Genomic DNA, 14,359 nt, shown 5'->3' with positions numbered 1-14,359 from the left:
TTAGAGTACAAATAATTGATAATTATTCGGTCGATTTATTAATTAAAATAATATCAAATTTATGAATTATAAAATTAAATCTAATTTATATCCGAAAAAAAAGTTTACCGTTGGAATGCAGAGGACCAAAATAATTACTATAATCTTTCACGTTCCAGGAATTTTTCTTCGCCACCAGCAAATGACGTAAAAAAAATAAAACGCCTGAGGATTCGTGTAATGATGAAAGAAATCTAATAAGAAGAGGTACAAATGTGTTAAGCTGTTGACGAGTAATAATAATTTGAAAGGGTTGTCGTTAAGGTGGACTCTTTTTTCACTGGACCAGAAATGTGAATGGACGATCTTCGTGTATATATACATATATAAATACAAACGGGATTGTTGATTGTGTTGTATACATTTCGTGTACATATAGCGATGAATTGGAGAAGCTGTGGTTGAAAGGATTCAGCATCGCAACGGTCAACGTTAGTGTCTCGGTTGGCGATTCGTGAAATGAAGAGTCTCTCGTTTTCACTTGAGAAGTATACGAGCGTTTAGTCACAAACGAGATTTTGAGTCAGTCAGTCTGGTGATTCTAAAGAGAAGAAAAGAAATTTTATTAGCAGTGTTATTCAATTTTTAATTTTTATTATTATCAATAATCAATTATGACGAAATTATATTTAATTTTGATCTTTGGAGCTTTGGGCTGTCAATCAAAAATAAATCACAAGTAAGATCATTTTGATTTTTTGTAATTTATTGGTATTAATATTAAAGTTAGCAGCCACTTGATAATTTTTTAATTTTATTTAACAAATAAATCTTTTCACAGAAACTATTTTTAAAAAAATTGCATTTATAATTTTTTAAAATTTCTAAATGTCAATTTTTTTTTCTCATTTATTTTTGCTATAATTTATTTGTTACAAAATTTTTAAAATTAATAAATAGCTGGTAAATTAATTCTCATGGAATTAATTTATAATTTCTGGTATTAATTAGATTCATTTTTTTATTATTAAGGGACAGCAGTTATTTGAATCACGTACAACTGGTCCATCAATTCAGATGTTCATTACCTCAACCAAGAGCGGTGCGGATCGAAGAACTTTTATCAGTAGGTCCCAGTCCTGATGAAGTATTCTACCCGTTTTCAACAGTCTTGGCTCGTTGTGAAGGTGCTGGCTGTTGTCCCCAAGAAAATCAAGTCTGTGGACCGATTCAGACCCGCAATGTAAGCTTAGTATTTATGGTCAAGCATCGTATTGATCAGCAGCGAGACCGACATCACGAAGTAATTCATGCCGTGGAACATGTCAAATGTGCATGTGTTGATAAAGACAAGAAACCTTTTCGAAATTTCTAACAAAAATTTCTACAAATTTTTTCAATTGATAATTTAAAATTTTAAATTATAAATTATAATTAATTCAACATTTCAAGTAAAATGTTTTTATATTTATAACTTGTGATAGTTTAAAGAAAAATTATGTAATGTGTTTTTCGAATGTTATTATTGTACTTAATTGGCGAGTTTGAAGAATTTTCTTGCCACTTCTAAATCACGCTTAATAGTATCGTTGTCAGGAGATAATTTAAGGGCTGCCTCTAATTCTGGAATCCCGTGCTGAGGTGCCGATAATTTACAGAGGGCCGCACCAAAACGTGCATGACACCGGGCTCGTGATTCACGGTTACCTTCGCACTTTGGTTCCATTAGTTCTAAAGCCTGTTTAAATATTATTAGATTAATAAAAAAATATTATTATTTTTTCATAAAAAAATTTTAATAAAAAATGTAAAAAATATACAAAAATAAAGATTTTTTTAGTCTGATTAATTGTCATAAAATTTCTCGAAAATTAATCATACTTCTTAGTAATAACTATTAACTTTGTCTAGGGATAATTAAAAAGATTATTGGTCCAGTAAATAAAGAGCAAGGGTTCAAATTAAATAATTTTATATATAATAATTATTAATAACTTTTGCAAACTATCTGACAGATTCAATAAAATAAATTAATGAAATCTTAAAAATTTATTGCTAATAGAAATAAATGTCGTAGGTCAAAAAAACTTGTTTTAAATTTCCATCAATGCTTTAAAAAAACAGTTTGGATTTAAAAAAGCTCCCTTAACATAATAAATTTGAGCAGAAAAAAAAATAGTATAATATTACCTTGGAGCAATCTTCTGCACATCTTTGATAATTAGCCAAAGCGTATTGAGCTGCTGCTCTATTTGCATAAAGACTTGCCATCTTGTCACTTAGTTTAATACCATGAGTGTATGCACTTATTGCCGCTAAATAGTTGCCGACCTTGAAGAATTCGCTACAGAAAAAAATATAAAATTCAAATGATTCATAGAATAGTCGATAATTTAATTTGCATAATAATTACTAGTTTCCTACTATCAATCATTGATATAAGAACTCAATTAGATAATTTTTAATCTGTAGTAAAATGTATTCTTATTTTAGAATTAATTAATAAATTAAAGTTCGTTCCATTTAAAAACTACTTTTGTTTAGATTACTTGTTTGAATTTAAAAATATTTATTGCTAATAAAAATCAGCATGATTTTTATGAATTTATCCTATTCATGAATATTAAAAATATTAAAACGTACTCTCCTTTATCTTTAAGCCACTGTGGGTTTTGTTCTTCAGGCCTTAAATCTTCAGAAGCAAATCCAAATTTTCTTCGTGCTTCAGCTTGTTTTTCAAGCCACTAAAAAATATCGAACTTATATCTTCAAAATAAAAAAAAAAAAATATGTAATGAAATCTTTATCACTCATCCGTCTCATCTTACCTCTTTTTCTTGTAAGTGATAACTTTCTCTAGCGGGAGTTGGAAACACACGTTCCGAGAATGTTACAGTGATCCTACCAGATTGCCTCGGAGAAGGAATACTTACGTCAGTCTTGTCAAAGATGTTTTTTTTATTACTAATACGATAATTCCCAGTTAGAAGTTTATCGATAATTTCTTTTCCTCGTTTACTATCAGCTTCTCGCTCTTTGTAAGATGTATCAAGGATACTACTTTGCATGACTGATTGCATTACTGGACTCGGTGACCTCTCAGTTGGAGGGAATCCCAGGGAAGCTGGATTTCGAATGATTTATTAAGTATTATGGTTATTAATTCTATTGCGATGCTGAGTTAATGATCTTACCACCAAAAGGTTTTATTTCTTCAGCAGGTGGAGCAGTTTCTTCTTTGGTTTTGTTATCAACCGTTTCTATTGCTTTCGGAGATTGGGATTCAGTCGACCGGGGATCATCAGATTCGCTTTTGAACCACTTAAGTGGGGCTCTGTAAAAATGTCAAGAATTATATCCCATTGGCTTTTTCTACGTAAAAATAAAAAATTAAGTATTGAAAATAACGATAATTACTCGTAAAACTTCCTGTTTTCTTGTAGTACTGCTTTCTCATTACAAAGAATTGGTTTCTCTGCATTTTTCCGCCAATTTTCAAACTCATCCATAGCTTCTCTTCTATGAGAATCTCGAACCTCTTGAATTTTATTGTATACCTTCGACTCGAGTTTTATTTGTTCCTTCACTGCTTGTCGATCCAGTTCTCGATACTTTGCTGGAAATAATTATCAAGTAAACAAAAAATTTTAAGTAACAAAGTTAATCTAAATTCGACGTTCAAATTGATTGGCGGCAAAAAAAAACACCTCCTTCAAACTACCTCTTTTTATTACAAGCTACTTAGAGAAATCTTTTTTAGTAACTGCAATAAAGCTTTGGAAAGAACTCCCACGCGAAATTGTAAATTTGAGTAGCTTACAAGTCTTGAAAAAAGAGGTTTTTAATTACTTATTAAATCTTGATAATTAAAACGAATTCTAATAAATAACAGATTTAAGTTTAATACATTGAAAATTAAAGACTAAAATAAGGATAAAATAATTGCAATTCACAAAATTATTATCCTGAGTTATCACCTGAAAATTCTATATTTTAAATTATTGTTTTTCTATATTAAATTCCAAGTTTAATTTGATTTTTACCTTGTTTTACATATAAAAGAATTTAATTAATTATTATGCAACACTATATAATGTACTCACACACGGCGAAAAAAATATAGGGATTTTTCCTATTTTTGCATAGAAAAAATTCTTATGTTGACATAGGAATTTTTCCAATGGTAACATGATAGAAATATCCATGTGACATAAGAAAAATTCATTTATGACATGAAAAAAATTTTTTTTTCAGTTGAAAAAAAATAGAAATAAAAAAAACACCATTCTGAAATTTTCAGGATATTTGTAGAAAATGTCAAAGTTTCATATGAAAGAAAGAAAAAAGAAATTAAAAATGTTTATTATACAGAAATTCGGAGTTTTTTCGGAAAATCTAAAAACTAACAATGAAGATAGGTTCGAATAATTTTTTTATATTTTTTTCCCAAAAAGAATATTTAAAAGAAAAATTAAAAAAAAAAAAAAACGTCCCGATAAGTCAATTTTTTGAAAAGTTATAGCAATTCAAGCCACACCATCCATAATCTGCTGGATTTTTAATTTTTTCGAAATGTAAAGCAAAATTTTAAAAAAATTTCCTCGAATTTTTCATCACAAACCGACTGTATATTATTACTGTATATTATATACATTACTGTTTTACTTTTAAATTATCTGAAATTGCTCGAATGAAAAAATTGTTATATAAATTAAATTGCTATGGAAAAATAGGAAAAATCCCTGTTTTTTTCGCCGTGCAGAAATTGTTTTCTTGTAAAAACTATATATACTATATAATTGAAATTGCCATTTGGCCTGTGCCTTGGCATTAAATAAAAAAAATCTAAATCTAAAATCTAAATATTTAAAACAAACTTTTTTTCTCATTTTGGCGTTTCTCAGTCGACAAACGAGCATGTTCCAGAGCTTGATTTCGATACTCGCGTTTTTGTTCTTTACTTAAATTATTTTCAATAAGACTCGGCCAGTCTGTGTCTATCTCGCTCTTTTTTAGGATCAGTATAGCCTGTGATTCTGACAAAGTACACTGGCTTTCTTCCTCAATTATACTTTTCCATAAAAATAACTCTAATATAAAAGGCGGGTAGCTCATCTGTAAATAATTTATTTAATTAAAAAAAAATCTTAATTAATTTATATATTGTTAAGTAAATTTAAATACAGACCTTTACGTAGTTGTCAATCGCAAAAACATTAACATCTTTGGGATTACCTCTAATTGGCACTGATATTATTATTTCTTCGGCTGTTTGCCGCCAAGTGTAATCGGTTACTATTATAGGTGGCATTTTAATTAATTAAATTTATTAAATTTAATTAATTAAATTAATAAATTAATCTTACGGATCAGAGAAGCGCAACAACTTTATTTGTTATTTATATAAATTTCTAGTTTACGTGCATGAAGTTATCGATCAAACATTAAAAGTTTCGATAGGTTACATACATCTAGTTTAATATTAAATGATTTTATTATTTTTAATTTTCGTAAAATGCTTATATTAAATAAATCTATTTATTTATTTATTTTATTTAAATATTTTAGCCCAAAACTTGACGCGCAAAATTATTTATTTGTATAATTGCGTCGTAAAATAGTACTCCGTAGTTTTTTCGATAGAGCATAAATCCTGGATATAGAAAATTGTCGACAAAAAATTAGGTGTTTTTTTTAAAACCACCGGAGTGAAACCGCTGACAAAATTTCGTCTCGCAATTTAAACATGTAAATAAAAACTTTAATAAAATGAAAATAAATGTGCGATTAATTGTCATACAATAATCTATTGTGCGAAGTTTAAATGAAATTTTTATAAATTTATACGATAATTTGTCAATTGAGAAAAAAATAGAAGATTTTATTTAACATTTGAAATTAATATATAAGATAAAATAATATATAAGATAAATCTAGTTACTGTGAAAAGCCCAATTACATTTTGTAATATTAAGGTCTTAGATTAAATTAGATTAAATTTATTGTTCTCAAAAAATATATGTAGTCTCTCTTATGTAGAAAAAATTATTTGAGTAGCAAGTACCAATAAAAACTTATCATAATCTAATACAACTTTCGAGTATTTATAATGAGTTAATGACTAATTAGTAAATTGTAAATTTTCAAATCTTTAAAGCTATTCATTGAAATTTTTAATTTTTATCAATGATATTGGAATTTACAATTATCTGTCAATTTTTTGGATTTTCATAATTAAATTTTTATAAACAAATTTTAATAAAAAAATTCCACATCTACATATTTAAAAGAATTGAAAGTGCAATTTTTTTAAAAGCATTTTTTCTTTAAATCCCTGATTAAAAAAAAGTATTGAGATTTTCTAGTCAATCTAATTCTTTCCAATACTTTTTTCTTTGTCTCAATACTTTTTTTTAATAAGGAATGTTGATATTATTTTATTAAAAATTAACAAACTAAATTTCATTTAAAATTATTTAAATTTATAACTTAGAAAATTACAATTTTTTATTTAAAAACTTTTTTATCTTTAGATCACTTATTTTCTTATTCGAACATTCAAGATCCTCTGACAAAGAAAACTATTAGAGTAAAAGAAAAAATAAATGTTGGGATAAAGAAACTCCAAAATTTATTAAGTATTTTCTGGTGTAATAAAAAGTGTCATTTTTTCTCATAAATCACGATCTTTATCTTAAAAACATAAGGCCTGGAAAATATAAGAGTTTTTATTACGCTTACATTTCAAAAGCAGTTTTTGAAAAACATCTGTTGACTTAATTATGTGTAGGAGATATAAAGCGTGAGAATAATTTTTGAAACGTCTTAATGACTTGACAAAGAAGTTTGAATTAATTTTTTGTAAACAATTCACTTGAATTTAAGGAACCCGGATTCAATTAGGAGATTTTTCGATACATAGATTAATTAAATCTGAAAAATAAAATTGTTATATTTGTTTATTTACATATCTATCGCATTACTTAAATTATATTTTTCTACGTCGAAGTCTATGTTAATACTTTTGATAGCCATAAAAGTTGTTGAAAATAAAAATGATCGAAAACTATAAAGATTTTTAATAAAATATTATTTTTATAGTGGCTCTGCTCTTATCTTGAGAATAGTCTAGAAAAACCCAGAGAATGTTAATATTTAAAAAAAAAACACGTTTCTACTATTATATCAAGTTCTATAATATTATACAAAGGTCCCTTTTAAGTGGGATTTAGAGAAACATTTTCAAGGGTCTTTGTTTCGTCCCCTCTCTGCATACCAACAAACTGTATAAAATATCGGCGTGAGCTTCCTCAATTATCAGTTCGAGTTGTTCCTCCAAAAAGAATATTTCTTGAATTATTTTTTGATAATATTTTTGTCTGCGTTGTAAAGTGAAAATGAAAATTCAAGCTATCGTTGTTTTGAGTTTCGTCGCATTTTGCGTAGAGGGTCGATTTACGGCTACTCATACTGCACACCCGCAAGTTCCAGATTCTGTTCGTCGGTATTTGGCACCAGAGCTTGATTGCTTGTTAGAACGCCAACTTTGCGACAGTAATACTGAAATTACTAAACGTAAGTTGAAAAATTGAAAAACTTTTAATGATTATTCTGCAATTAGCGGTCATTTAAAAATTGTTAAAATTCTTATAAAAAATCGATTATTGTAAAAAAAAAATATTTTTAAAAACTTGCGCTTAAAATTTTTTTAAATTTCTACATGTAGAATTTTTGGTAATTATTTACAAGTAGGGTCCACTATTATAATTTTCATTTTTTTGAACGAAATTTCTATTTAATTTTATTGATATCTTTTTATTTTGAAAAATACATAAAAAATTGAACGATTTAAAAAAAAAAAATTGATCATCAAAAAGTTAAAAAAAAAATTTATAATTTTTTAAAAAAATTGTGATTTAAAAAAATTTTTTTTTAATTGTTCTTTTTTTTAAGTCTTTTTCAAAAAAAGATAAGATACAAATTTTATCCAAAAACATGAAAGCCAAAATTTTTTCCAACTTTTTAAGGCAAAAAAGCTATCGAAATCTTTATTTTTTTTTTTTTCAAGACATTTTTTATGATTAATGCGCCTTAAAAATAAGTAAAATAAAAAAAATTAAAAAATATTAAATTTAAAAAAATAATTTAATTAAATTTATTTTTATTTTTATTATTTTTAATTAATTTTTTACCTAGATATGGCCAAAAATAGGGTCGACCCCACTTGTAAATAATTACCGAATTTTTCAGCTAAATTTTTTTTTATTGTAATAAATTATAATGAAAAAAAATTAGCAAAATTTAAATTATTAATTGTTATAAAAAATCTAAAAAATTGCTAGATGTGTGCTAAATTCAGTATCATTTTTTATGCATTAGAAAAATGATTTTTAACAAAAAATTATCGTTTTTTCTTAAATATTCTTTACTTAAAATTTACAAATCGTTCATTATATATTTTTTTTTTTTTTCATATTACAGATGCATTACCTAGTTATTTACAAGGCAACACGAGTCATTTTCTCATTAACCAGAGAATCAGAATAAATACAATCTTCCGCAACATTAAAGAATTCTACCCCAATGAGTGGAGAACTATCAAATCAAATTATGAAAGAACATTAGATTCAAGGCAAAAAACAGAATTGGACAACGCTTTGACTCGAAAAGTTTTCGCTGATTACCCGATTGATGATTTTACAAGAGAAGTCATGAGATGTTTCCTCGAAGATCAATGCAACTTAATAGTTCCTAATTTAAAAAGTAAGTTCATTTATAATTTTCTTCAATCTATCATTATTACTTATTTATTTTTATTTATAGTAAAATTTATGTGACGGATTATTTTTTTGCTTACAGTCAAGATGTACGAAATGGCTGCATATGGTCGGTGTTCCGAATGCACAGATAACACAATGGAATGGTTGTTTAACATTCAAAATAAGTTAGAGCAAGATCAGTTTGATAACTTTACGAGAGCTATAATTGCAAAAGAACGTACGTTCGAAAAAATTACTCAAGAAAAACGGATTTTTGACTGTCTGCAATATCCATCACAAACTGCTATTGATTGTATCCAAGCTGTTCTTTTACCACCAGTATAAGTTTTCATTTTATTTTTTATCCAGGAGTTTACTTGTTACCAATATAAATGCATTTTTTTTTATATTTTGTTTGCAATTTGATAAAATATTTTTTATGTGTGTGTTATAAACAATCGAATTTTTTATTTTTTTTTCTATAAATAATAAATTTTGTATAAAATTTTACTGAATAAACAAAAATTTTATCTAAAATAGTAATTTAATAATCTTTGTTATCAAACCTTACTTTAATTAAAATTATTTACTGTTTTTATTTTGTCTTAATAACTAACCGATATCAATAATAAATATAAATATAATACAGGATTGACAGGTGGAATTAATTTCTCAAAAATGATAAATTTGCATTAGAGCATTATTATTTATTACACCAATTGGTATATAATCTATTTTTAATAATTATTTTAACTCCACACAAGGCGTTATTACAGAGTATGACGTTACAATATAAAATACAAAAAATAAAAATTATTTTTTCTTTTAATATTATTACAACCAGATAAACATTCAATCGGAAAAAATTTTTTTTAAATAATTCCATTTTAAGCTTAATCTATCGCGGCAGTACCACATAATAAAAATTCTTGGTAAAAAAAATTTTTACAACTTTCTGCTTAATTAGAAAAAAAAAATACTTTCAGTATTACAAATTGCTGCTTCATATTTAAAACTATAAGAGTTAAAAAATATTTACTATAGCTTCGTTAAAATTACATAGTCAACAAATAAAATTTTTATGTATTTGTTGATTTTCACAGAAAAATATAAAAATGATATGAACAGAGTTTGTGGATTTATAATTTTACAGTACTAATATTTTAATATTTAAACTTAGTACTAATACCTGATTTGTAATAAATATCAGGTTGATCCTATTACAAAGCATAGTTATTATTGTTATTATTAGTATTATTATTCTTACGTATTAGCTTAATCAATAAGCTAACGTAGTAGATACGTTATTAGTAACGAATTTATCTACGCTCTCGATGTCTACGATGATGATCACGAGATGATCGATGATCGTTGTGACGACTGTGATGACGACTGCTGGATGTTCTCCACAAAAATTCATCGACGCTGCGTTCGTAACTGCGTTTGTCAATAGTCGAACTTGGAGGGTTGTAAAGTGGTAGACCGTCGTAATAACGTGGTGGTGGTGGCGGTGGGGGTGGTGGAGGTAAAGCATCGTAAGGGTGAGAACTCGAGTATGGTGGCAACGGCGGTAATTGATGTTGCATTGTTCTCATATAATCTGCTACGTATGCTTCCGCAGCTGCTGCTATCCCCAAGCCTGATGGTCTGTATCCTCTGCAAGTGAATAATATATAAATTAAAAGTAGCAATTAAAAAAAAAAAAGTATTAATTAGTGAGTTAATTCATTTTATAAAAATTTTACGAACTTAGAATAAGGAGAGTCACGATTGAACCAGTTCGGATAGCGGTGATTGTAATCTCCTCGGTCTGGGCCATATCCGCTTCTAGCGAGCGAAGCAAGACGTGATCTTGAAGTTAAAAAAAGTCGTCGTCCGCCGCGGGCATTTCCACGAGTACGTAAAAATCGTGTTGTCATCACAGGACGACCATTACGAATTCTACGAGGCGATTTAACAACATTTTTAGCTGCTTCCTTGGCTTTACGTAATATCGGAGTCATTTCAATGCCCTCGTCTTCTGGAAAAAGTCTGCAGAGTTCTTCAGCTATGCGTGGTTCTATTTCCTGGCCATCTCGGCCTATTTTCACTTGTTTACCGTCATTCCAAGGATTGTAAAGATGAAGAGTCGACGTGAATGGTAATTCTTTTCTGCACACCCAGTCTACTTCGAATACGCCGCCGAGAGCTTTTGCTGACAATCCTGGTGGTAATACCTAAAAGAATTATTGTATAACTATGCGAAAGATTCATTTATAATAAATATAAATCTTTTAATTGTAAAGCATTAAAAAATTATATGTGGTCGAAATTAAAGGAAGTAGTCTTTATTTCCCAAATTTTTACCCATTGTATTGACGGACAATCCCTCCGAGATTCAGTACTGAGTCTCGCGAAACCAGCAAATTTACCCGATTCTTTAACTGAAAAAATCAACAAAACATTTCTTGCTTCCTTGTAAGCTTGATTGAGATTGGCTTCATTCTGCGGTAGCGTACTCCACACTCCTTTAGCTTTAGACAGAGTCACATTCTCTGCATTATTAGATTTTATAATAAAAAATCTAGACAAAAATAATAAAAATTAATAAAATGAATCCATTTATAAATGGGTGATTCTCTGTAAGGATGTTTTTTGCTGTTCTGGGCATTTTTTTATTAGAAAAATTGTTATTTTGTTACTAAAAAAAAATTATTACGAGAGTAAAAAAATATTTCTAATTGGAGGATTGAAAACTAAAATGAAATAAATTTTGGTTTTTTTGCTATAAATTCGTAAACCATCGAAATAACAGTTCACTGGGCTGTCCTTTTTCCAAAATTGAAACTATAAGATTAAATTTTAAGTTATTCGTCTATAATATATAATTTTGCCCATAATTTTTATAAACTTAATTAGTTAAATAACAATTATCTTCAATAAAAAGTACTGAAAATTCATTTATTTCATTAAACCAAAGTTTGTCCCCGGCGTTTCAAGAACAGTTTCCTGCCAGAGGTTCAAAGCCAAAAAAAATCCAGCGTGCTATTTTATGTTCTGTAAGATTTATAAGGACCTAACTAGATTTAAGTTAATAACCATAGTGCTATTAGCTTTATCGCAATTTTATTTAGTGTTAAAACACCGTTTGTGTTGGAAATATGTGTCGGGGCCACTTCGATACTCAGTCCCCTGGCAATTATTTTTATTAATAATTTATTCATAAAATTGGATCCATAAATTTTAATATTATACTAATTAATATAAATATTAATTGAGAACTTGAAAAGTTGAATGCATTGAAATAGTTTGCTTGATTTTTCTCAATTTGATTATAAAAACCGTCACCTGTCATGTTATATGGCAATGATACACAAATATCGAAAAAAAAATTCAATTGGTTGTATATTAATTATCATTAAGCTGATAGTTTCGTAGCCCTTGGTAATTTTTTTTTTCTAATAAAATCAAAAATAATTTGTTCAGACAATTTTATACAGATTTAAGACGTCCTTACAGAGAATCACCCAAATACCTAGCACTATCTTAGCAAAATAGCTACCTGGCATCTCTAAACAAGTAATTAAGTTTAGTAATATAATCATAATTTTTGGTAGTTGCTTTACTATCCTTAGATCTTGAGCGCTTGCTCTCTGGACTCGATGACTTGGAATCTCTAGACTGCTTACGCTTGCCTCGGCTTCGCCGATTCCGTTTATTATCCCCTCGCGAAGACTTCGTAGACACAGAACTGATACTGGGCTGGCTCGAGTCTGAGTCCGAGGAACTCGATGATACCTCACTTCGTGTGTCATAAGTCTCGTCAGCTCCAATCTTCAATTCATCCCCAATATCATTTTCTCCGCTGCTCAAATTCAAATTATCTCCGTCGTGGGTGTTGTCCATCTTTAAAAACTCAGTTTATATCAAACAGTGATATTTATTTCAATTCCAATTGCAGAAGTGTCCACTGATTACAGATCCTGATTCATCTGCATCAATTGATCAATCTCAACCAGGCCTTATATCAGCTGCTGATAAATACTCTCTGTAAATAAATATTTTAAGAAACATGAATTATTTTATTATTTACTCAACACCATCAATAATATTTTTTAAATTTATTTGGTCATATCGCATAGCCAATAACTATTTTTATTCAATCTCTGCATTATTAAGTATTTATTATTGTTGATTAATGATAAATATTATGAATGTGTTATAACTTTTGATACAAAATAATAATATTAATTTAGCAGCAATTCCATTATAATTATTAATAATGTTAATTATTTTTTGTTATGTACAACTTGGTGATTTTAATAAAATAAAATCATTTATAAAAAGTAATGATGTTCCATACTTCTGACAGGGTTTAAATAGTTCCATACTATTCACTAAATATAGCCGTATCACCATAGCTGCTGATTTATAAGACTACTTGATATTATAAACATTATTATTATTATTATTATTATTATTATTATTATTATTATTATTATTATTATTCAAGGCCACTTGCGTGGTGAGCCACGTTACGGATATTTTTTATCGATGCAGTTCAAAATAAAATATTATCATATCATATACTCTTTTTTTTTTACATATTATATTCATATATATTTAATAAAACAACACTAAGTCCTCTTAAAGCTTTGAATAATTGTAAAATGTAATTAATTATTTTATAAATAATATTTTGTTGCAAATCTAATCAAGTCTTTAATTCTAATTAAATAAATTCCTAACAAAAGTTCATAAGTGCTAATTCGAGGGATTTCTGGATTTTTAGTTATTTATTTTTTTATAATTATCAAATTATCAATGTAATTTTATAATAGATCTTTTATAAATATTTCAATAAGATGATCTGGCTATCTTGGACACCACTTGATAAATCCGCGTCCTTCTTCCTGCATATATTTAATTTAATTTCTCCTTTATTATATTTATTAAAAATTTTTCGTTCAATCAAAATATACAACAATGACAGTAGAATAAGTTCGTGCTTTGTTTGCAAACAATAACAACAACAACAACAACAACAACATAAGTCCAGTAACTGAGAACGAAGCCTCTTTTTATATGATGTGGCTTCTTGCCCTCTCACACTTACGTTTACACTTCTATTCTGTAAGTACGTTCTTTTTTTTATTATTTTCTTCACTACTAAAAACTACCACTTTCCACCTCACCAACTTAGCGTTTCCCGAGAGATTATTGCTACCATCCAACAAACGAAAAATGCTATTGCAACACGTATTTTATAATACTCATTATTCGTGATCACTACCGATGACTCCAATAATCTATAAACTTATTTTGTGAGATTTAACGATTTATTTATTAGATAAATAAAATATTAATTGATTAAAATTTGTCAAATTTTGTTTAAATTATAAAAATGTCGAAAATTATCATGAATTTATTTCTTTAGTTCACTCCACTATTGTCTTTGTAAACCAGAATGAGCCAGAAAGCGAGAGAGAAGCATCTTTGATGGTGCATAATATGTCCAGCGGGGGCTCACAGTGACTATTTTTCAAATAGTTTTCTTAGGTTGGTATAAACGTTAGCAGTATGAGCACAGTAATGTCTGGATACGGATATCAACAATTTTATTATATAAATTTAAATTAAAT

General features: G+C 27.7%; 4 protein-coding genes across 5 annotated transcripts; 2 read left to right on the top strand and 2 right to left on the bottom strand.

Moving 5' to 3' along the window:
• The first annotated feature begins 571 nt into the window (after positions 1-571).
• On the top strand, positions 572-1,500 carry LOC141529140 (uncharacterized). Its single transcript, XM_074245579.1, has 2 exons — positions 572-718; positions 1,012-1,500. Exons 1-2 carry the CDS (start codon positions 654-656, stop codon positions 1,352-1,354), a joined length of 408 nt encoding a protein of 135 aa, XP_074101680.1. The 5' UTR covers positions 572-653; the 3' UTR covers positions 1,355-1,500.
• LOC141526637 (dynein axonemal assembly factor 4) lies at positions 1,366-5,290 on the bottom strand. Its single transcript, XM_074241690.1, has 8 exons — positions 5,168-5,290; positions 4,857-5,094; positions 3,397-3,595; positions 3,174-3,313; positions 2,808-3,103; positions 2,623-2,723; positions 2,170-2,323; positions 1,366-1,717 (listed from the first exon to the last, which is right to left on the bottom strand). The coding sequence occupies exons 1-8, from the start codon at positions 5,288-5,290 to the stop codon at positions 1,511-1,513; spliced, it is 1,458 nt and encodes a 485-aa protein (XP_074097791.1). The 3' UTR covers positions 1,366-1,510.
• Positions 5,291-7,304: 2,014 nt separating this feature from the next.
• Positions 7,305-9,275, top strand: LOC141524514 (uncharacterized). The gene is made up of 3 exons (XM_074238458.1): positions 7,305-7,554; positions 8,461-8,742; positions 8,839-9,275. Exons 1-3 carry the CDS (start codon positions 7,377-7,379, stop codon positions 9,081-9,083), a joined length of 705 nt encoding a protein of 234 aa, XP_074094559.1. The 5' UTR covers positions 7,305-7,376; the 3' UTR covers positions 9,084-9,275.
• Positions 9,276-9,429: 154 nt separating this feature from the next.
• Positions 9,430-14,210, bottom strand: Ythdc1 (YTH domain containing 1). 2 transcript variants are annotated; one of them, XM_074238449.1, is made up of 5 exons: positions 13,081-14,210; positions 12,280-12,765; positions 11,085-11,301; positions 10,488-10,954; positions 9,430-10,394 (listed from the first exon to the last, which is right to left on the bottom strand). In XM_074238449.1, exons 2-5 carry the CDS (start codon positions 12,621-12,623, stop codon positions 10,058-10,060), a joined length of 1,365 nt encoding a protein of 454 aa, XP_074094550.1. In that variant the 5' UTR covers positions 12,624-12,765; positions 13,081-14,210; the 3' UTR covers positions 9,430-10,057. The 2 variants fall into 2 exon arrangements, with proteins under 2 accessions (XP_074094550.1, XP_074094543.1); XM_074238442.1 differs by having other exon boundaries at positions 13,834-14,210.
• Positions 14,211-14,359: the final 149 nt, after the last annotated feature.

This window comes from Cotesia typhae, unplaced genomic scaffold (genome assembly GCF_013202065.1).
Source record: "Cotesia typhae breed Kobodo isofemale line unplaced genomic scaffold, CoteBio_Ctyphae contig_11, whole genome shotgun sequence".
Lineage (NCBI taxonomy): Eukaryota > Metazoa > Arthropoda > Insecta > Hymenoptera > Braconidae > Cotesia > Cotesia typhae.
Note: the sequence above shows the minus strand (reverse complement) of the source record. Positions and strands in the feature narration are given on the sequence as shown.